The 23,633-nt window shown below is 37.9% G+C and overlaps 1 protein-coding gene across 11 annotated transcripts in view; it reads left to right on the top strand.

The window, feature by feature from the left end:
- MTRF1 (mitochondrial translation release factor 1) overlaps positions 1-23,633 on the top strand; it is a 55,274-nt gene that overhangs the window by 26,240 nt on the left and 5,401 nt on the right. For 5 of the 11 annotated variants that reach the window (XM_077855507.1, XM_077855508.1, XM_077855510.1 and 2 more), the window contains exons 7-10: positions 642-759; positions 15,417-15,553; positions 17,910-18,008; positions 22,476-22,815. In XM_077855507.1, the coding sequence (XP_077711633.1) occupies positions 642-759; positions 15,417-15,553; positions 17,910-18,008; positions 22,476-22,589 (468 nt within the window). In that variant the 3' untranslated portion in view covers positions 22,590-22,815. Of the gene's footprint in view, positions 1-641; positions 760-15,416; positions 15,554-17,909; positions 18,009-22,443; positions 22,816-23,520; positions 23,596-23,633 lie in introns of those variants that run through there. The other 6 variants (XR_013355911.1, XR_013355910.1, XR_013355912.1 and 3 more) reach the window with 5 other exon arrangements.

The following is a 23,633-nucleotide window of genomic DNA, read 5'->3' as shown; positions in this document are numbered from 1 at the left end:
AATGAAGTTCAGAAGTGTTGGGTGACTTACCTGAGGCCACTTCACTAACAGATGCCAGAATTGGGGTTCACACCCCGTCCAACTAACATGAGAGCCAGAGTTTCTTGTACTATACTGCTCTACCCCTTCCTGTTTTCATTTTTGTTCACACTGAAAAACGAAAGCAAAGCATCACCTTGTTCAACATCAGCTTGGAAATGCGCACATATAGAGCAACTTGGATTTTGTGCTGCCCTGTGCATGTCTGCTAGTGACTGTGAAAATGCTGCAATGATTGATTTGGGGGATCAAATAAAGTAGGTGAATTTACAGATACAGAATCCGGGAATAAGGAGGATCAACTTTATGTATACACACACAAACACACATACAGAGAGATATTTCCTGTGCTGTGACTTTGTGGGATGATGGATAATGAAACTTGTAAGATGACATAACTCAGTGATCTCACAGCATCATAAGTCAATGTCAAAAAAATAGAACCCATTGGAATAGGGAGTTTGTTGTTCTTTCATTGGTATAAGCTATTTCTTAGTCTAATGGCTATGACTTAGAACAAGACAGCACGGTTTATTTGAAAAATCTTGAAATAAATTTAGTATTAAAGTATTGTTGAATTTACTCCATACCTTTCGTTCTAGGTAGATGTGAAGGTGGACCCCAAGGATTTGCGAATAGATACATTTCGGGCCAAAGGAGCAGGAGGACAGCATGTTAATACAACTGATAGTGCTGTCAGACTTGTCCATATCCCCACAGGTAATCAGGTCCCTTTGCTTTTGTACTTTTGACCCGGTTTTACATCATCCAAAACTGTTCAACATCGTGAAGAAAACAGTTTTGTATCAGTGTCTCGTTTTTCACAAAGACCTTTTAAAGATGACTCTGGAGTCGTGGGTCTGAGGTCCCCAATATGATCATATTCCACTTCTGTTTAGAAAAGGCACCTTTCTCAAAGGATACAGTGAGAGGACCTATTCAGAGAAGCCGCCAAAGTATACTGGACAGCAGAGGTGTCCCAGCCTAAAAACAAAACTTGAAAGCAGTAGTGGACATGCCACTGCAGTGGATCTTTTGTCATCTTATAGACTGACCACTAGCTCCACTGGTCTGTGTTGTATTATTGTTGTTATTTTGAATATTGGTAATTTTGGTGTACTATGAGGTAGTTTTGTAGTCTTTACTGTGATTTTAAAATATTTCTATCATTTTTTAGATTTTAAACTAAAATGTAAGCTTTTACAATTTCTTTCCTTTTTAAAATTAATTTTTGTTATATATTAAATGAGTTTTTTGTTTGTTTTTACGATTTTATTTATTCATTCATGAGAGACACGGAGAGAGAGGCAGAGACATAGGAAGAGGGAGAAGCAGGCTTCCTGCGGGGAGCCCGATGCAGGACTCAATCCCAGGACCCCAGGATCACAACCTGAGCCAAAGGCAGATGCTTAACCACTGAGCCGTCCAGATGTCCCTATATTAAACGGTTTTAAACGCCAGTGGTAAAGTCCTGTACCAAAACCCAGCAGCTTCTTGGACCTCTTTTTACTCCCCTTCCCTCTTTCCTTGATCCTAATTACCTGCAGGCAACCAATTTAAACTCTTGCTATTTTTTTCTGGTAATTACCTCGTGTTTCTAAATGATACGCAAATTGTATGCTGCTGATAACTTAGCTATAAGATCATATATATGTGTATATATATATATATATATATATATATATACTGACTTATTAGTCTAGTAGATGAAGCTTATGGCTCTCATAATATCCTCTTTTCCTAAAATATTTATGTATATTTTGGCAAAACTAATCTTTATCACTTTCATGTAAAGAGTAAGTGAATAGTGTTCACTGCTGAGCCAAGTAGCTTACAGGTATCCTCCTGCTTTTCAGAAATTCACATTAAGCCACTTCACTTTTATGAAAAACCTACGTTATACAAGTTTTCACCAACCAAAAGAAATCTAAAACAGATTTTCATTTTTACAAAAAAAAAAAAAAAAAAAAAAAGGTAAAAAGCGAAATAGTGTTCAGCATTTATTTTGCAGCTAAGTGTTATAGAGGCTTCGAGCACTCTGTGCAGTGAGAGTGGCCCCATGAAGCTCCTTCCCCGGGAACTACACTCAGCATCTCAGCATTAAGCTACCACAGCTTTGAACTCTGTGAGCATCTGGGCTTTATCTCAGTTTATTTTCTCAATTTATTTTGTATATCCATTAGAAAGATGTGTTTTAATAACAGAGTTTTTTTGGGGGTCTGGGAATGCTCAAAAAATTTTCCGTGTAACTTAGTGATAATTGCTCTTCACTTTACAACATTTGGCCTATGAAAGATCTTATAGGAATGTTCTTCTTTCTGATAGCAGGGGAGAGACTATACTGTGATTTCATTTCTTAGGGTTAATAATTACTTCATCATTTTTATATTTGCTTACTTCTCTTTGATTCAGTCTTCCTTGTTCTTCCAGAAGTTCTGTAGAATAGAATTAACTAGATTTTCTATTGGGCTAATGCATTGTGCACGATCTCTGATAGAGCCCTCCGTTATCGTGCTTTAGTCTGGAGCAGTTGCTCTCCAGGGCTGCAATGCAGAGGTTGTTCTGGACACTGACAGGGAATTCCTTTCCACCCTATTCTGTGCTGGAGCCTCTTATATCTTAGGTCCCATCTCATCTCTCTTAGTTTACTCCTTCATTTTAGTGAAGTCCTTCAAGTGATTTCCTGAGAAGAGATGCATGAGATGAACATATTCTGAAAATAGCTTTATTCTGATCTCCTAATTCACTGGGGATGAATACTTGGTTGGAAACCATGTCCTCTTAGAACATTTTACACTTTTGTCATTCATTATTTCTAATATTTTTAATTAAAATTTAATTTTCAGAATTTAAATTTTGAATTCACAATCCCGAGCTTAGATCAAGAGTCAGAGGCTTAACCCATTCGTTCTGTTTGTTGCCTTCAATATGGAGACTCCTGCCCTTTAGTTCTGAAATCTTTTCTTCAGTTATTTCTTATTCACTGTTTTCTTTGTTATTCCTGGAATTTCTGTTAGTCAGATGTTAGATCTCTTGGATTTACTGTTTGTCTTCTTTTATTTTCTCTCAAATTGTTCATCACTTTGGTTTTAGGTTTTTTTCCCCCAACACTTTTACTAAATTTTAAAAATTTGTTCTTTTTAAAAATATTCACAAATTCTTTATTTTCAGAATTGTCCCATTTTTATAACATCCTTTTGTTATTATTGATGCATTGTTCTTTTTTTATTCAAATATATGAATTTTAGTTTCCCTGAAGTTTTCTCCTCCTTCATACAATGTCTCTGTTTCCTTTCAGTTTATTTTTTTCTGTTTCACTCTTAATTTCTGGTCAGAAAGGTCAAGGAATTCTTTACTGTCTTGATATATACACAATAACAGTGAGGTTCTAAAAACTCTTAAGTGCTTGGGTGCCATTTACCCGCTAGTAAGTTTCACTTTAGGGCAGTTAGATGATTAATTCACTTTTTTATTAGGAACTCCCAAATGTCAAGGTTTGTAGATCTTTTCTAATTCACTTTCTTATTAGGAACTTCCAAATGTCAAAGATTGTAGATCTTTTCACTTGAGTAGTTTGTTTTCTCCTGAATAGGATCCTCTGAGATTACATTTAAGAGTAAGGTCAAGGTCTCACCATTTAGTAAGCAAACTTCCTTAATCCTCTTGTTTTCTTTCCCATGTCTCATATTTAATTTCCTTTGTGCCAAGTGTCAAGTCAAACTTCCCTTGTTTAATTCTCTAAAGACTATACCTTCTGCCTCCTACAGACAGAGGGAAGGGACTTAGAGATCTACTTCAGGACTTTCTGATTTTAGTCCTCAACTTCTAAGTACCTGGTGCCTCAGTTCCTGAGCCTTTCTGCTACTCAGCAGGGCAAAAAGGCTTGTTTCTGGTCAGCTATCCAACTACAAGGAGTAACGTCTCACCTTCCTCCCCACTGCTGAGTCATTTACCCTTCTTCCATAGGCTTTCTGCCTTTATATATTGTGTTTGGGGCTCTGTGCATCACCTGTTTTTATTTTGTATTTACATTTCTTTTTCTTGTTTTAGTGTCATTTTTAAAAGAAAGAGGAGGCCATCTTGAAATCAGATGTCACCTTTAAATTTTAAATTCATTGTCAGCCAATTATTATTGCTTGTTCTCTGTTTGTAATAGCAAAAGTTGATGTAGCCTAAATATCCAGCAACAGGATAATTTTATAATGCCTCTCAAGATTTCTTTGATTTTTACTCCCTAAGAAACTAAAAACTGGGGCATCTGGGTGGCTCAGTGGTTGAGCTTCTGCCTTCAGCCCAGGGTGTGATCCTGGGGTCCTGGGATCAAGTCCCACATCATGTTTCCTGCTGGGAGCCTGCTTCTCCCTCTGCCTATGTCTCTGCCTCTCTGTGTGTGTGTCTCATGAATAAATAAATAAAACCTTTAAAAAAATAAATTTAAAAAAATTTTAAAAAGAAACTGTAAACAGAATATATACACAAAAGAACAGAAAACATTTATAACCATTCCCAGTAACCACTGTTGGCATATATCTTTTTTTTTTTAATTTATTTTTTATTGGTGTTCAATTTGTGTTGGCATATATCTTTGCTGTATATCTTTTCAAATTTGCTCTTCTATGCATATAGAAATGTATCTTTTTTCACCAAAAATGAGGTGATACTTTTTGTAGTTTACCATAATTTACCTAAGAAATCCACAAATTTTTGGATACTTAGTGTGTTGTGCTTCAACCCTGTATTGTGGGATATTCTATATTATAAACTGTCCAGAATAGTAATAATGAGCTTAAGCTGAATTAAAAATTAAAATGAGAAAAAGGTAAAAGTAATAAAAATTATGACAAAAATGAACCAGAATATTTTAAAAACATATCTTTGTGCAGCTATAAATTACTGACTTTACAAAAAGTGACCAATATTTTTGTTGCCAAACTCACCTTGGGCTAAATTATTTTTTAGCCACTTAAGATCGATTCTTTGATCTAAAAGAGGCCCTAAGGCTTACCCTCAAACCTTCCCTTAGGCCATGTATTACAAGGCCTACTAGGGCTTATGAATCCATGTTATGAGCAGGTGATTTCTTAAGTCAACTGTGTACTTTGAGGTTTACTGTGACTTCAGTATCTATTGCAAAGAAAACTGAGCCTTTCTTCTAATCTGTCTACTCCACAACCCTTAGAATGGGAACTATGTCCCTGTTAGACTTGAAAGTGAGAGCTATAGGTCATTTTTCCATTTCCCTCTTTTACATGGACTCTGAAGACTCATATTTTTTTTCTAACCTAATGCTTCTATAGAACTCCATTTTTCAGCCATTGGAAGAGTGGTACCATGGGGTTACGGTTAAATGTTTGTTCAGGGAAAAGTTACCTTTTTTAGTGAAATTTATCAAATTGAGATGAAGACAAATTAATATTTTCTACTTTAAAGCAGGCTTTTTAGGGATGCCTGGGTGGCTCAGCATTTGAGCGTCTGCCTTTGGCTCAGGGCGAAGATCCCAGGATCCGGGATTGGATCCTCCCTCTACCTGTGTGTCTGCCTCTCTCTCTGTGTCTCTCATGAAGAGGTAAAAAAATATTTTAAAAAATAAATAAATAAACAAATAAAGCAGGCTTTTTAGTTTCTTACTAATTAATGAAAGTGGACTTCTGTAGTTCTTACAATGTATTCCTTCATCATCATAGATTATAGATAATCCCTAATTCTTCCAAATCAGATTTAATTTTTATATCATTTTGTACTTTTAAGATTACAGGATTTTTATTTAATCTTTGATTATGTATAATTTATTTCATCTAATCTAAGAACTATTTCATCTAATCTAAGAACCCATCAATTGAAAGAGAAATCACTATTTTGTTGCTATGAAGAAATATAAAAAATAGTACCAATTAAGTTATCATATGCCAATAAGGATAAGATGCATCTCAAGTTCAGAGATGTTAATTTTCTTTAATGGGCTATTTAGAATGATACATGGTATATTTGTTCTCATTTATAGTTGAAAATCTTTTTTTTATTTTTTCTTTATTTTTTTTTATTTATGATAGTCACACAGAGAGAGAGAGAGAGAGGCAGAGACATAGGCAGAGGGAGAAGCAGGCTCCATGCCGGGAGCCTGACGTGGGATTCGATCCCGGGTCTCCAGGATCGCGCCCTGGTCCAAAGGCAGGCGCTAAACCTTTGCGCAACCCAGGGATCCCTATAATTGAAAATCTTTTAAGTAATAATGTAGTTATTTAGCAAATGTATATTAAATACCCTCTTGGTACTATTCCTACCTAGAATTTTGGAACCTCCTGTAGAGTACTGAAACAACACTGAGAGAAGTTTTTGATTTTTCAAAGTCCTTTTACAGTTTTTCACAACTCCAGCATCTTATTTCAATAGCTCTTCTAATATTCAGCCTATCTCCCCCCTACCCAAATTCTCTATTCTTAAGGGAATACTTATGATTACATATTCCTCAGCAGAAAGTATATCAAAACATATAATGAAGTGATTCCCTTGGGAATTACTGAGCTGATAAGTAAGTCTTAAGCTAAAAATTCTGACCTTAGGCACTGGATAGGAATAGTACCAATGTATAAGCAAAACTTACTACTGGTCAGCTGAGAAGAAGAGAAATTTGAAGGAAAGCTTATGAATGTCTAGCCTTCTCGAAATGAATATTTTCATATCTTTTGGGTGGTGCAAAAAGAATACCAGATTCAAGACAGCTCCAGGCAAATGCCTGAAGATGAAAGCAAGTTGGTGCCCCAGCCCAAACACATGACTGCAGTAAAGCAGATAAGAGAAAACCAATAGAGGTGAAGCCTAGGCATTCCTACTAAAAATATTAGCAAGTATAGATTGTAGCTTACTTAGGGTGAAAACATAATTTGGGGAGTAGAATTTTGTTTTGTTTTGTTTTTGGAGAGTAGAATTTTGTAGGAATTTTTTAAAATTTCCACCAAAATAGTTGCCATAAACAACTTAGCTGGCCTAAGCTAATATGGTTTTTGGCTTTTGTGGTTCAGAAAGAAAAGTACTTTTCACCTCTAATGTACCTGAGAGCAGGATGAGAAACAAACCTTCAGGGTGATAGCTGTAAAGTTAAGAATAGCACAACCTGAAATTTGAAGGGTCACTATTTCAGGTCCAGATTTGGGCTAAAAGCCACACAAACCCAGAAGTTGGCTAATGAAAATATGTATGATTAGATGTGGGATTAGCTGAATACAGAGCCAGGACAACTGAGAAACATTCATTCTAAAGTCTCCCTTGTAAAGAGTTTTAAATGATTTCTTTTCATTGCTTTCTATACAAAATCGACCCTTGAACAACATGGAAATTAGGGGTGCCAACCCCCCCAACTCTTGGCAGTCAAAAATACACAACTTTTGACTATCTTAAAATTTAATTACTAATAGCCTACTGTTGACCAAAAGCCATGCCAATATCATAAATAGTGATTAACACATATTTTGAGTTGTATACTGCATTCTTATAATAAATTAAGCTAGAAGAAAGGTTATTAAGAAAATCAAAAGGAAGAGAAAATACATTTATAATACTATACTATAAAAAGAATTTATATAAGTGAACTTGTGCAGTTCAAACGAGTGTTGTTCAAGGGTCAACTGTTTATTCATTTTTATTTTTCTCTTTTCATTGTATTTATTTTTAATTGCCATGTAATTAACTTAGTGGTATGTTAGTTTCAAATATATAATATAGTGTATATATATATGTAATGTATATATAGTAATTTAACAATTTTATACATTATTCAGTGCTCATCACATTAAGTGTACTCTTAATCCCCATCACCTACAACCCCTCTGGTAACCACCATTTTGCTCTAAATATTTAAGAGTCTGGTTTTTTGCCTCCATTTTTCTTTGTTTTGTTTCTTAAATTCCATATATGAATGAAATCATATGGTATTTACCTTTCTCCGACTGACTTATTTTGCTTAGCATCATACACTGTAGCTCTGTCCACATCATTGCAAGTGGCAAGATTTCATTCTTTTTGATGGCTGAGTAATAATATTCCATTGTATATATTTGCCACATCTTTGTTATCCATTCATCAGTCAGTGGACATTTGGCCTCTTCCAAGTTTGACTATTGTTGATAATGCTGCTATAAACATTGGCATGCATGTACCCTTTCCAGTCTGTATTTTTGTATCCTTTGGGTAGATACCTAGTAGTGCAATTGCTGGATCAAAGGGTACTTCTATTTTTAACTCTTTGAGGAACTTCCATACTGTTTCCCACTGTGGCTGCACCAGTTTGCGTGCCAAACAACAATGTAAGAGGGTTCCCCTCTCTCCGCATCCTTTCCAACACCTGTTGTTTCTTGTGTTGTTAATTTTAGCCATCCTGACAAGTGTGAGGTGGTATCTCATCATGGTTTTGATTTGTATTTCCCTGATGATGAGTGATGTTAAGCATCTTTTCATGTGTCTGTTAGCCATCTGAATGTCTTCTTTGCAAAAACGTCTATTCCTATCTTCTGCCCATTTTTTAACTGGATAATTTGTTTTTCAGGGGGTTGAGTTTGGTAAGTTCTTTATAGATTTTGGGTACTAACCTTTTATCAGATAATGTCATTTGCAAATATCCTCTCTCATTCTGTAGGCTGCCTTTTAGTTTTGTTGATTGTTTCCTTTGCTGTGCAGAAGCTTTTTTATCTTGATGATGTCCCATGATTTCATTTATGCTTTTGTTTTCCTTGCCTCCAGAGACATGTCTAGTGAGAAGTTGCAGCAGCCGAGGTCAGAGAGATTGCTGCCTGTGTTCTCCTCTAGGATTTTGATGGGTTTCTGTCTTACATTTAAGTCTTTCATCCATTTTGAATTTATCTTTGTGTACTGGCACAAAAGGAGACACATAGATCAACGGTACAGAATAGGGGTTGCATTAAATATGTAGATGGCTTTGGGTAGTATAGACATTTTAACAATGTTCTTCCAATTCAGGAGCATGGAATGTTTTTCCGTTTCTTTGTGTCCTCTTCAATTTCTTTCATAAATGTTCCATAGTTTCCAGAGTATAGATCTTTTACATCTTGGTTAGGTTTATTCCTAGGTATCCCTATGGATTTTGGTGCAATTGTAAATGGGATCAATTCCATGATTTCTTTTTTTATTTATTTATTTTTTATTGGTGTTCAATTTGTCAGCACATAGAATAACACCCAGTGCTCATCCCGTCAAGTGCCCACCTCAGTGCCCATCACCCAGTCACCCCCACCCCCTGCCCACCTCCCCTTCCACCACCCCTAGTTCGTTTCCCAGAGTTAGGAGTCTTTCATGTTCTGTCTCCCTTTCTGATATTTCCCACCTAGTTTTTCTCCTTTCCCCTTTATTCCCTTTCACTACTTTTTATATTCCCCAAATGAATGAGACCATATAATGTTTGTCCTTCTCCGATTGACTTATTTCACTCAGCATAATACCCTCCAGTTCCATCCACGTCGAAGCAAATGGTAGGTATTTGTCGTTTCTAATGGCTGAGGAATATTCCATCGTATACATAGACCACATCTTTATCCATTCATCTCTTGATAATCCCTTGATTTCTTTTTCTGCTGCTTCGTTGTTGGTGTATACAAATGCAACGAATTTCTGCATGTTGATGACTTTGCTGAATTCCTATATCAGTTCTAGCAATCTTTTGGTGGAGTCCTTTGGGTTTTCTATATAGAGTATAACATCTGCAAATAGTGAGAATTTGATTTCTTCCTTGCCAATTTGGATGCTATTTATTTCTTTCTGTTGTCTGATTGCTAGGATTTATAGTACTATGTTAAAAACAGTGGTGAGAATGGACATCCCTGTCTTGTTCCGGTCCTCTCAGTTTTTCCCTATTGGGGATAATACTAGCTATGGGTCTTTCATTCTTGGCTTTTATGATGTTGAGGTATGTTTCATCTAAGCCTACTTTGTTGAGGGTTTTTATCAAGAATGGATTCTGTATTTTGGCAAATGCTTTTTTTCTGCATCTTTTAAGAGAATCATATGGTTCTTATCCTTTCTTTTATTAATGTAGTATATCATGTTAATTGATTTGCAGATGTTGAACTACCTCTGCAGCCCAAGAATAAATCCCACTTGAGTGTGGTGAATAATCCTCTTAGTATACTGTTGGATCTAATTTGCTAGTATCTGGTTGAGAATTTTTGCATCATGTTCATCAGGGATATTGGCCCGTAAGTGTCCTTATCAGAATGGGTTCTTTGGTTTTGGAATCAAGGTAATGTTGGCCTCATAGAATGAATTTGGAAGTTTTCCTTCTATTTCTGTTTTCAGTTTTTTGGGGGAGAGGGTTAAGATTTTTTTTATTTTTTATTCATGAGAGACACACACAGGCAGAGAGGCAGAGACAGGCAGAGGAAGAAGCAGGCTCCCTGAGGGGAGCCTGATGTGGGACTCGATCCCAGGACCCTAGGATCATGCCCTGAACCGAAGGCAGAAGCTCAACCACTGAGCCACCCAGGTGCCTTCCATTTCTGTTTTTTGGAAGTTTCAGAAGAATGAGTATTAATTCTTTTTTAAATGTTTGGTAGAATTTCCCTGGCCCTGGACTTGGACTTTTTGTTGGGAGATTTTAATTACTGATTTGATTTAGTTACTGCTTATAGGTCTGTTCAAATTTTCTATTCTTGTTTCAGTTTTAGTAGTTTGTACATTTCTAGGAATTTGTCTACTTCTTCCAGATTGCCCAGTTCATTGGCATATAATTGCTCATAATATTGTGTTATAATTGTTTTCATTTCTGTGGTATTGCTTATGATCTCTTCTCTTTTATCCAAGATTTTGTTTATTTGGGTGCTTTCTCTTTTCTTTTTGATAAGTCTAGCTAAGGGTTTATCAATTTTATTGATTCTTTCAAAGAACCAGCTCTTAGTTTTGTTGATCTGTTCTACTGTTTTTTGTTTGTTTGTTTTTATATCATTTATTTCTGTTCTAATATTTATTTCCCTTCTGCTGGCTTTAGGCTTTATTTTCTGTTCCTTTTCTAACTCCTTTAGGTGTAAGGTTACGTTGTTTACTTGAGACTTTTCTTGCTTCTTGAAGTAGGCCTGTATTGCAATATACTTTCCTTTGAGGACTGCCTTTGCTGAATTTCAGTGGTTTTTGACTGTCATGTTTTCATTTTCATTTGCTTCCATGTATTTTTAAAAATTTCTTCTTACATTCTTGGTTAACCCATTGATTCTTTAGTAGGATGTTTCTTTCACCTACATGCATTTGTGGTCTTTCTAAATTTTTTCTTGTGGTTGACTTCAAGATTCATAGCATTGTGGTCGGAAACTATGTATGGTATGACCTCAGTCTCTTTGTATTTGTTGAGGACTGATTTGTGACCCACTATGTGATCTGTCCTGCAGAATGTTCTGTGTGCACTCGTAAAGAATGTGTATTCTGCTTTAGGATGGAATGTTCTGAATATATCTGTTAAGTCCATCTGGCCCAGTGTGTCATTCAAAGCCCTTGTTTCCTTGTTGATTTTCTACTTAGATGATCTGTCCACTGCTGTGAGTGGGGTATTAAAGTCCCCTACAATTGTTGTATTATTATCAATTAGTTTGTGTTTGCTATTTATTGATTTACATATTTGGGTGCTCCCAAGTTGGGGACATAAATATTTATAATTGTTAAATATTCCTGATGGATAGACTCCTTATTTATGATAGAGTATCCTTCTTCATCTCTTGGTACAGTCTTTGGTTTAGCTCTAATTTGTCAGATATAAGTATGGCTTTCTTTTGATGTCCATTAGCATGCCACATATTTCTCCATCCCTTCACTTTTAATTTGTAAATGTCTTTGGGTCTAAAATGAGTCTCTTATAGGCAGCATATAGATGGGTCCTCCTTTTTATCCATTCTAACACCCTATGTCTTTTAATTGGAGCATTTAGTCCATTTACATTCAGAGTAATTCTTGATGAATATGAATTTAGTGTCCATTGTGTTACCTGTAAAGTTGGTGTTTCTGATGGTGTTCTCTCTTCCTTTCTAGTTTTTGTTACTTTTGGTCTTTTTTTCCCTGCTCAAAGAGTCCTCTTTAGTATTTTTGCAGGGTTAGTTTAGTGGTCACAAACTCCTTTAGTTTTTGCTTGTCTTGGAACTCTTTATCTCTCCTTCTATTCTGAATGACAGCTTTGCTGGATAAAATATTCTCGGCTGCATATTTTTCCCATTCAGCAATTAAATATATCCTGCTAGTCCTGTCTGGCCTGTCAGGTTTCTGTGGATAGATCTGTTGGGAATCTGAGATGTCTTCCCTTGTAGGTTAAGGATATTTTTCCCTTGCTTTCAGAATTCGCTCCTTATTCGTGTATTTTGTGAATTTGACTATGATATGTCTTAGTGATGACTAGCTTTTGTTGAATTTAATGGGAGTTCTCTGTGCTTCTTGGATTTTGATGTCTGTTTTCCTTCCCCATATTAGGGAAGTTTTTAGCTATAATTTGCTCAACTAAACCTTCTGCCCCCTTTTCTTCTTCTGGGACTCCTATGATACAAGTGTTATAATGCTTTAAAGAGTCACTGAGTTCCCTAACTCTGACTCTACATTCATGATCTAATACCTTTCTTTCCCTCTTTTCAGCTTCATTATTTTCCATAATTTTATCTTCTGTATCTATATCCTTGATTTCATCCATCTTCATTATCATTGCATCCAGTCAGTTTTGCATCTTGGTTATGGCATTTTTTATTTTAGCTTGACCAGGTTTTTAATTCTATTATCTCTGCAGTAAGGGATTCTCTGGTGTCTTCTATGCTTTTCTCAGCTCAGTATCCCTTATAAGTTGTTTTAAATTCTTGGTTCAGGCATCTTATATCTGTATTGATTAAATCCCTGGCCGTTACTTCTTCCTATTCTTTCTTTTGGGATGAATTCCTCCCATCTTGTCATTTTGTCTAGATCACTGTTTTTTGTTTGTTTGTCTTTGCGTGTGATTGTTAGGAAAGCCTGTTATATTCCTGCTCCTGACAGTAATGGCTATATTAAGAAGAGGTCCAAAAAAAAAAAAAAAAAAAAAAAAAGAAAAAGAAAAAGGGACCTATACTGTCTTGGGCCTGGTCCTTCAGGTGTTTCAGAGTGTGCACTCTGCTGTTTTGTTTTGGCTGCTCCTTCCCTCAGGTGAATCCTCTGCAGTTTCTCCTTGCCTGCAGTGAGGGGTGTTTAGGCCTTTCCTGGTGTGTGGCAAGGTTTTAACTAGGTGTGTTTTGGTCTGTTGTTGATGTTTTGTTTTTTGTTTTGTTGTTTTTTAATAAGCTAGATCCAGGGCCACCTGGGTGGCTCAGTCAGCTAAGCATCTGCCTTTGGCTCAAGTCATGATCCCAGGGTCCTGGAATTGGGCCCTGCTTGGGCCTCCCTGCTCAGCCAGGGAGCCTGTGTCTCCCTCTCCCTCTGCCTTTCCCTCTGCTTGTGTGCATGCGGTATCTCTCTCTGCACCTGTCGAATAAGTAAATAAAATCTTAAAAAAGAAAAAAGAAGAAGAAGATAGATCCTATTTCCCCTAGAGCTGAAGGTTTGCAGCACTATGTGATCAGTAGCCTTAGTGCCCTTGAGGAGATTGTGCTGGTGTTCTGGGGTGGGGCCTGCTGTGCTGAGTCTCAGGTGGACTTGCCCTGCTGGCGACAAACCTGCAGGGCGGGGCTTGGTGTAGGCGTCCACTGGGGGGAGCTGTGTTGCTCACCGGAGTCAGGCCGAGCTGACTGGCAGGGGAGAAAATTGCATCGCCCAGCTCTCTCCTGGAGCTCTCCTGGAGCAGGGGGTTCCCACCAACCCCCTTCTGGAGGTCCTCAGTCACCTCACAACCCCATCACCCCTCTTGTGTCTCCGGCTCCCATCAGATCCCTGCCTTTACCCTGTTTATATCAGAGCTGCCCGCCTGCTAGGGGGCACCCTGCTCCTCTGTGTTTGAGCTCAGGCACTGGGCTGCATTTCAGAACTCCACATCTTAGGGACCCACGCTGCTCCTCTGGGGGAAGGTCTCGCCACATTGTGGCTGGTGCCACTTTGTCCCAGAAATGCAGTCAGTCACACAGCCACACAGTGGTTTATGGGAAAGCGCAGCTAAAAGGTTTGTTGCCCTCAGATGGTGTCTGTTCCCATGTAGGGAACAGGGACCACATCAGCGCTGCTAGTTCTGTCCCCTGAGAGGCCGAGCCAGCACTCCCAGGTGCACTCCAAGAAGGGGAGCTGGTCCCCCCATGGGATCCAGGGGATCCTCAGACCACGCTGCCCACCTCCAGGTCTCCACCCTCCCTTCCCACCAGAGCACCACAAAGCACAACCCCACCGATGGCACAATCTCCTAAATCTTCTGGCTTTGCACTCAGTTGCTCATAAAAACTAGTTGTAGACAGCCCCTCTCCTTTTCCCAGTCACTGGTTTTGGGAAATAGTTTTTTGTGTGCAGTCCCTGGCCTGTTGCTTCTCTCTCTCTCTCTCTGTCTCTCTCTCTCTCTCCCCCTCTCTCTCCCTCTCTCTCTCCCCCCCCCCTCCATGTTTGGGGCTCCCTCCTGTCCACAGCACCTCCCAGCTCTTCTCTCCCCCAGATCAACTCTCCACAGCTCCTACCTAACACAAAGTGGCCGTTTCCCTACCTGTAGATGTGCAGTTTATGCTCTCAGTCCTCAGATCAATTTCTTGGGTGTTCAGATGATTAGATATTTATCTAGCTGTGTTTGAGGGGTGAGGCAAGCTTAGGGTTCGCCTACCCCTCCACTAATCTAATTCCTAAATACATACATTTATAAATACCTATCTGCGCGCACACACACACACACACACACACACACACACCATGTCTTCTTTATCCATTCATCTGTTGATGGACACATGGGTTGTATAAAGTCATTCTTAAAACATCAGCTCTGTGTGAATTTGTGGTTTAACGGGGAAAAGCTGAGTGCCCCTTGACTAAAACAGAGACTGGAGCAGCACTGCATGGGGGTGGCAGTAGTTCACTCTCTGCAGGGCGGGCTGTCGTCTGAATGAGCTGGGATGGAGAGGCAGAGCTGTGGGACTGAAAGGATGTGTAACCATCTGCAGATGCTACTGCCTTCAGTCTTCTCCTCTGAAATATCTTACTCAGATATCAGAATCTAAATAGCCAAGCTACTGCTTTTACCATCATGATGGTAAAAAGATAGATACAGCTTCTAAAGTATGCTAAGTCTAAAATTGTTGTAATCCCTTGTGATCTTTTCCTGATTAACCTTTCCCCCTTTAAAATGTTCCTGAGGTCTGTCCTTTTTTTTTTTTTTTTTTCCAGTTTTATTGAGGTATAATTGACATCTCTGTTCTGTCTTAATTTGGCTTTTGTAGGCTTACAGTAGACCTCTGATCCTTGTTATTTTTCAGGGCTTGTAGTAGAATGCCAACAAGAACGATCACAGATTAAAAATAAAGAAATAGCTTTGCGAGTGTTGAGAGCTAGACTCTACCAACAGATTATTGAGAAAGACAAGTGTCAGCAACAAAGTACTAGAAAACTGCAGGTAAGATTTATATAGTATAAATAAATAAGTATAAAGAACTGTGGGGTGCCTGGCTGCTTCAGTCCGAAGAGCATATGATTCTTGATCTTGGGCTCATGAGTTCGGGTCCCATGTTAACTGTAGAGATTGTGTAAAATTAAAAAAGTAATAATAATGCCTCTGCAAAAAAGTCATCATTTTGTGTAGAAAGTGGAGTCTTTGTTCTGGATCAAATGGGAATATTTTATAGCATAGGGAAACATGCTTATTTGTTAAAAAGCAATAATTTCATTGTATATGGGCTGACAGATTATGGCTCAATTTGGAGTGCCGGTTTGCACGTAAATAGATCAGGTATGCATAAACTCAGAATTTATTTCCCAATTGTTTCCCTCCAGTGTTTGTATCATGACTGTCTTGAGGGGAGGTTAGGTTAAAAGATAAAATAACTCTCTGGAAATTAGGAGATTTGCAGGTTTGGTTTTTTTTTTTTTTTAAGATTTTATTTATTTACTCATGAAAGACACAGGCAGAGGGAGAAGCAGGCTCCATGCAGGGAGCCCGATGTGGGACTCGATCCTGGGTCTCCAGGATCACGCCCTGGACTGAAGGCGGCGCCAAACCACTGAGCCACCCGGGCTCCCCAGATTTGCAGATTTTTAATTGAAGAACCTATGCTGTTGTTAAAACTCTGGGATCAAAAGTAAATGGCACTGCAGAAAAACTGGTAATGGTGATTGCTGATTAGATGTGGGGACAAAGGGTAGAAGAGAGATTTCCACTGTAGATATCTTTTATACTTTCTGAATTTTGTACTGTATTAATATATAGTATTATTTATTCAAATATATAGATAAATGCTAAGCAAAATGAATAAATGTCATTGTTTTTAAGTAAACAAATTATAGAATTTTAAATTCTAAAAAATGTAAAGTTGGTCTTAGAGATTGGAAGAGAAAGTGGAATAACTGCTTTTGTGTTGTTTGCGGATGGGTGTGCTACACTAAATTTGGAAAACTTTGTGGCCTTTTAGGATAATGAATTATATCAACTTAAACATTAATTATCCTTTTGGCCTAGATGTCCTGATCATCTCACACTTTTTCCCTTCTAGCTTTCTTTACCCACATTCTAACTTCCGAATATTGAAAGTGACAGGATTAATGGAATACTAATCCTCTGTGGTAATCCTAGATTGTTGTACAGCATCAGTATACACGTATGCAGATAGGAATGCTCATTCACAAACCATTGCTTCTTGGCACATGAGTGATAGCAGAAACACTAAGAACTCAGTGACATTTGACCTGATAAAAGATATTGGGACTTACTTGCTATTTGGCATTGCAATACCAGATGTTTCATGTAGTAATTTTTAAAATAAGTAATTCATATTTGGCCTAGTGCAAATCGTGTGTGTGTGTGTGTGTGTCTTCAGAAATTCTTGTTTTGGGCCCCAGAAAAGACCTCCATGCCTCCCAATTAGCTTCTCCATCCGTGTGAAACCCTTTAGTAGCTATTTCTAATGCTTAGATATGATATATCTAATATATTACTAATATATCCAGTAGCTTTTATAAGGAAGGCATTATGTCAGGTTTTCAACCTTGGCTCCATTTATCACCTACAAAGCTTTGTCCATGCTTCAGGCCCCACCCTCCAAGAGTCTGATATAACTGATTTGGGTGAAAGCCTGGGCATTAATTTGATGCTTTGGGTTAGTAGTTCCCATACCTAACTGGTTGCAGAAAGGATGGCCTGGGAATGTTCTAAAAAGCCATAATCCCTGATTTGGTATATCCAAGGTTAGACTTTAAAATCTTTAATTTTTTTTTTTAAGATTTTATTTACCTGAGAGAGAAAGAATGAATGAACAGGGGTAGGGAGAAGCAGAATCCCCATTGAGCAGAGAGCCCAGTACAGGACACCATCCCAGGACCCTGGGATCATGACCTGAGCCGAAGGCAGATGCTTACCTGACCAGGCACCCCTGTAACTTTTCTTCTTAACCCCTCAAGCAAATGATATGAGACTAAATTAAGTATAGCTGACCATCAGAAGAAGTTTTAAAAGTTAAAGGTTTTAAGGGACACCTGGGTTGGCTCAGTTAGTTAAGTGTCTGCCTTTGGCTTCAGGTCATGATCCCAGGGTCCCGGAATCGAGCCCCACGTCAGGCTCCCTGCTCTGCAGGGTGTCTGCTTCTCCATCTCCCTCTGTCCCCCCTAGCCGATGTTTGCATGCACTCTCTCTAATAAATAAAATCCTTTAAAAAAACCTGAAACTGTTATAATAGAAAGGCCATTTACAAGCACATCTTCTATTGTAATAAAGGTAACTACAAAGTTAAAATATGAATTGCCTTTTTGTTATGGCACAGGTAGGAACAAGAGCCCAGTCAGAGAGAATTCGGACATATAATTTCACCCAGGATAGAGTCACTGACCACAGGATAGCATATGAAGTTCGTGGTATTAAGGTAATATAACTGAATATGCTTTATGTACCTTTGCTTTTCAGGAAAGTATACTCTAATTTTAGGGGGTTATGTCTAAAGTATTAGACATAACAGGTAATTTAAAATCATTAAACTGGCTTAAGACAGTACCCTCAAATTTGCAAACATTCATATTAGGTTGTGGGTAAGAAATGGGGTCTTAGAGGCAATTTGAAACTGTTCTCTTTGACTTCCAAATTCTTTGCTTTGCAATCACAGTGTATTAAGGTATATTCAATATACATGTATACAGTATATCAGTTTTCTATTGCTCTGTAACAAATTACCATAAACTTCCTGGCTTAAAATAATATTTATATTACGATTTCTCCAGGTTAGAAGTCCGGGTACAGCAAAGCTGAGTTCTCTGCTCTCGGGTCCTAAAGACCACCCACAGCTGTTCTTTAAGTAGCCCCACCATACGCCCTTTCCCACTTTGAATCTCTTGCAGGAATGGCTTAGGCCTTTATAAGGGCTCACCTATTTAGGTCAGGCCCACCCCAATAATATTCCTTTTGAATGACTCAGCATCAACTGATTAATCACCTAATCACTGGAGTGAAATCCCATCATAACACAGCTTCTGCCTCCATGTAAGGGAGAGAATTCTGCAAGGTGTGTACACCAGGGGGCATCTTCGAGGTCTGCCTACCACGATGGATTGTTCTTTAGATTCAGGAGTTATAATTATGCTGTTGGGGAAAGACCCTGCCAACATGGTTTGAACATTAACTTAACTAAATCCCATTTGGCCAGACAACTGCCGTTAATACGTTCATAATGAAGCATAGGAAAATTCGCCTTTTGCTTCCCCTGAGGGGAAAAATGAACCGGTTCTCATAAAGAACTGTGTACAAAAGGCAAGATTTTGATTTTTTTTTTCCTTTATGCCATCTGATACGTAGGGCTTCTTTCACTTGACTTTGTCCCATTCTGTACTCAAAATTAAAGTCCTAATTTTACAAAGGAAATGTCTGTGTTTTTCAAATGTTTAAAAATTTCTGTGTATCTTATGCCACTTCTCCTGTCTTCTCAGCAATTTAAGACTGTCTCAAATAGGAACATAATAGTCTTGTCAAAAAAGAGAAAATATTTGCTAACTTCCCTTTCCTCAGGAAACACACATAATAACCAAACAGATTTGGCCATATTGTTCTGATTACACCATATTCTTTCTGCTGTTTTTCTGGTAGTGGCGACGCTGTTCCCTGAGACGGCTGCATTCTTACAGCCGGTAATATTTTTTAGAATAGCCCTTGGGTCTCCAGTTAGTATTCAGTCTTGAAACAGACGCAGGTTAAGTGGCTCTTACAGTTATAAAATGTCTGGCTTTTGGCTAACATGTTATAATAACTAAACTAGCATGCCAGACTCAGAAATAATAAGGGAAATTATATTTGTGTGCTCTCGTAATGATTAACCAGCCTACTGGGAAGGAAAAATACCATCCCATATTAGTGAAAGGAGAACGTTTGGAAATGTCATGGAAAAAATGTAGTACAACATTAAAATCTGTATGAAGGACAGGAAAGAGACGAGTAGGATTGAATAACTTAGGGACAGAATAGCTGTAGATAAGGCAGGAAAAGCAATAAGGGCCTTAACCCCGGGGGTGGGCAACAACCATAGAAGAGAATGGAAGGAGTGGAGAGGAAAAAAAGTGGCTGTCTGTTTGGGGGACTCAGCTCAGCTCAGCCCTGATCCTTTATCTTAGAGCCTGAATTTCTCCCTACTCCATTTATATAGTTCTTGATGAAGCTGCTCTGCTCTGACAGCATCATGATCCTGACCCAAGACAATAATTGGTTTGTTTGGGGGAGGAAATCCGAACAAGCCCCCGCCAATGAGTTCCTTCCTTGCGTTTTTAAGCTGGAGACAAAGAGGGCCATTCTGTCGGCTAAAACTGACATGTGTAAAATTTACAAGAGGTTAGAAGCCACATTTCCAAACCATGAGGTGAAAGCAATGTTCAGTAAGAGATGAAGCTGATATTGAAAGGAGCAAAAATAGAACCGGATGGAAAGAATCTTGACGAGAGTAATCCCGGCCTCCATCTATTCCTGTGGCCAGCTTCATTCCCAGGGTGGTGGCAGTAGCCTTTCCATTCCTACCCTTGGGTTCTATGAGATCACCTTGTATTCTTAGTATGAGTTATCTTGTAGGTGATTTTATTTTTATTTATACTCATCTAGATCATAGGCACAGACTACCTGTAATACATCGTTTTTATGCTGTTTCTCAAAGTCCTTGTGCAAATTCCTTAACATCAGCCTGTCTCCTGCCCTGCATTGGAAATTTCCCCTCACCCTCTCCTGGCTCTGTGCTTTGTTTCCATGCCTTTCTTCAGCCTCATTTCTTTTGACTGAAATGCTCTGCTTGTCTCAATTTGGAGAAATACTGTTCTCTTTTTATGACCTAACGCAAACTTTTTTCTTCCTAAATTATTTCCTGTTGCCACCTTCTTCTTAAAATTAACGTTACAACCCTCACTTGCTTCTTTTTTAATTTCTTGCCCTGATTGTGGTCCCTAGCTCTGTCCCTAGATGATGAGCTTCCGAAGGTTAGGAACCACAAGTCCTTCATCTTTGGTCTTTGTACTCTGGCTAATCCAATCAAACTCTAGTTAATCCAATCAAACTCTGGTTAATCCAATCAAACTCTAAATGTGATGAGATTATCAGTTAAGAGTGATAATCTTTTTAACATAATTTCCAAATGATGAAATCACCTTGGCAATACCATGATAATTTGAGCTCCGGGCATGCTGGTTTTATAAGCAATTTCCATCTTATGCTCCAAATGGTATAAATTTTAATTTTAAAACTTCATCATGGGGCTTTTGCTTTACTTTTAAAGTTAATTGATGTTTTAATATATGCTGGTGTTTTGTGGAATACAAAGATAGTAAGGCATCTTTTCTCCTACAATTTAACTTGAGAAGTGAATGTATACACTTAACCTAAAATTCAACTGTAAGACCATTCAAGAAGTACCAAATATAAAATTAGTTAATGCCAGGGAGTTGGGTGGTATAGTCGGTTGAGGGCTTGGCTCTTGGTTTCAGCTTGGGTCGTGATCCAAGCTCGGTACTTGTATCAAGCCCCAATTTGGGCTCCATGCTGAGTGCAATGTCTGCTTGAGACTCTTTCTCCCTCTTGCTCTGCCCCTCCTCCCTGCTCTCTCTCTCTCTCTCTCTCTCTCTCTGAAATAAAATCTTTCAAAAAAAAATTTAGTTCACTCCTACATCAAAACTTCAAATGTTCTGTGTTCCAGATGCTGACATAGAAATATTTCCATTAAGCCAATGTCTAGATTTTGAACATTTCTAAAATACAAGACTACTAATTCACTGTTCCCAACAACTCTGTTACACAGAATTTCTATAACACGGGAAAGGTACATAAAGTTACTATTTTAGTGATGAACTGTAGGGAAGACTACAGAAAGGTCTAACAACCTTTTCACCCAGTAGACTTATTTGAGGTAAACATAAGCAGAGTATTTTTCTGAACTTTTTATTTAGAAATGTTCAAGTATATACATTTAAAGACTGGTTCAATATACACCCTATACCTAGATGCAACAGTTGTTAATATTTGCCTTCTCTTCCTTCTGCCTCCTATGTTGCTGGTGAGCCATTTGAAAGCAAGTTGCAGACCTCAAGACGCTTGTCCCCTAAATGTTTTGGCATAAATATTTTCTTCGTCACACAGGGCTTCTAGATTTTAAAACTGCCGTATTTCCAATTTGAGAAAAAAACAAAACTAATAAAAGCCACTTATGGATTAAATAAAATTTAAATTTGAGGGTTGGTATGAGAAATGTGAGCTGAAATGGTCTGGGGAGGGCCAGAGGATTTGGGGAGCAGAGGTTAGCAAGGAGCAGGTGTGCGTGTTAATGTGGCAGCAAGGTGCCTGGGGCGTTGATTGAGGCATTTCAGTCTTTTTTGCCCTTGGGAAATAATGTGTTATGAATGAAAAGGGTAGGATTTTCAGGACAAGACTAGGAAAGCCTTATCTTTTCTGGGAAACAGAAAGAGAAGGGATTCAGCAAACATCATCCCAAAGGTAGTTTGAGATCCTAGAACCCTGTTGTTAGGAAAGTCAAGCAAAGGAGAGAAGTGGTCAATTTCAAGTTGATTCAGATCTCCTTTGTTTTGTTGTCTCCAGAGTTGTTGGAAAGAGTCAACTCCCAAAAGATTGATTTTTAAACAAAATGCTAATGTAAACAATGAAAGAAAGAATAGAATTCTATTTACTCGTTTGGATACACTTTTTATAAGAAGCCAGTATAACTGCAAGTGTTCATTATATTATAGAACCACTTTAGTAACCAATTATTGCTATTAAATAATGACTGTAAAGAAACAAAGTAAATATACATTTAATTCTTTGCTTTGTTTCTCCTTTATTTCTAGTAATCAGGTTTTTATAATCCCTCTTCTCCCAGGAATTTCTTTGTGGGGAGAAGTGTCTGGATCAGCTAATTCAGAGACTGCTTCATTCAGCGGATGAAGAAGCCATTACTGAATTTTTGGATGAAAACCTAAAATTGGGAAAATAAATGCAGATTTGTTATTTATTATTATACAAATGAAATGGACCTGTATCACGAAACAGCTGTTCATAAAGTACAGCTAAAATTGCACAGTACGTACAAATATATTTTTTAATGAATTAAGTCACAATTCTTGACCTAAGAGCTTGTAAAGTATAGCCCAACTCTTCAAGCAGAAAACAAGTGTGCATTGTTAAAAAGAGAAATAAAGTATTGAGAATTGATTATATGATACAGGTTTATAGACTTTGTAAACCCCTATTTCAAGAAAAAGTATTGTTAATCATGTTAAAATTAGGCTTTAAACTGCTACTTTTTTTTTTTTTTTTTTTATTCATAAGAGACAGAGAGGGAGGCAGAGGGTGAGGCAGGCTCCCCGAGGAGCAGGGAGCCTGATGCAGAGCTCGATTCCAGGAGCCTGGGATCACGACCTGAGCCAAAGGGAGATGCTCAACTGACTGAGCCACTCAGGTGCCCCTAAACTGCTACTTATAAATAAAAAGTACATAAAAGTTGTGAGAAATAGGAGTCAGTAACATTGACATCTCCAGGTTACAGACTGTTGAGCTCTATGAGAATGAAACAAATTCTATAAACTACAAGCCAATATTTAAAATAAACTGTCTGCTTGGCTTTTAGTTCTTATTTTTCTTTGGCTTAATTTATGAGCATCAACAGATGTAGTATAAAGTGACTAATTCTCTATGCCTGGTTTTGTGCAGTGATGCACACAGAACCCAGTCCTTACCTCACAAAGCTTCTAGCTGAGTGACAGAGCCAAAAGGGAAACCACCAACTCTAATACAAAGTGACAGGATATATTTGGTAGTTGTTCTCAGGAAGTTTCTTGAGTAAAAAAGAGAGGGGTTATTATTGTAGATATTCCTCTTTTTTTTTGTTTTTTTTTTTGTTTGTTTGTTTGTTTTTTTTATTGTAGATATTCCTGAGAGAGAAATTATATACCAAGGAAAGACTGGCTAAAGTAGAGTTTTAAGACCAATGGAATTAGGAGGTAAACATAAAGTGAATTTTTTCCCCTCAGTTTTTTAT

Source organism: Canis aureus, chromosome 17 (genome assembly GCF_053574225.1).
Source record: "Canis aureus isolate CA01 chromosome 17, VMU_Caureus_v.1.0, whole genome shotgun sequence".
NCBI lineage: Eukaryota > Metazoa > Chordata > Mammalia > Carnivora > Canidae > Canis > Canis aureus.
The sequence above is the reverse complement of the archived record's forward strand: the minus strand, read 5'-3'. Positions and strand labels throughout refer to the sequence as shown.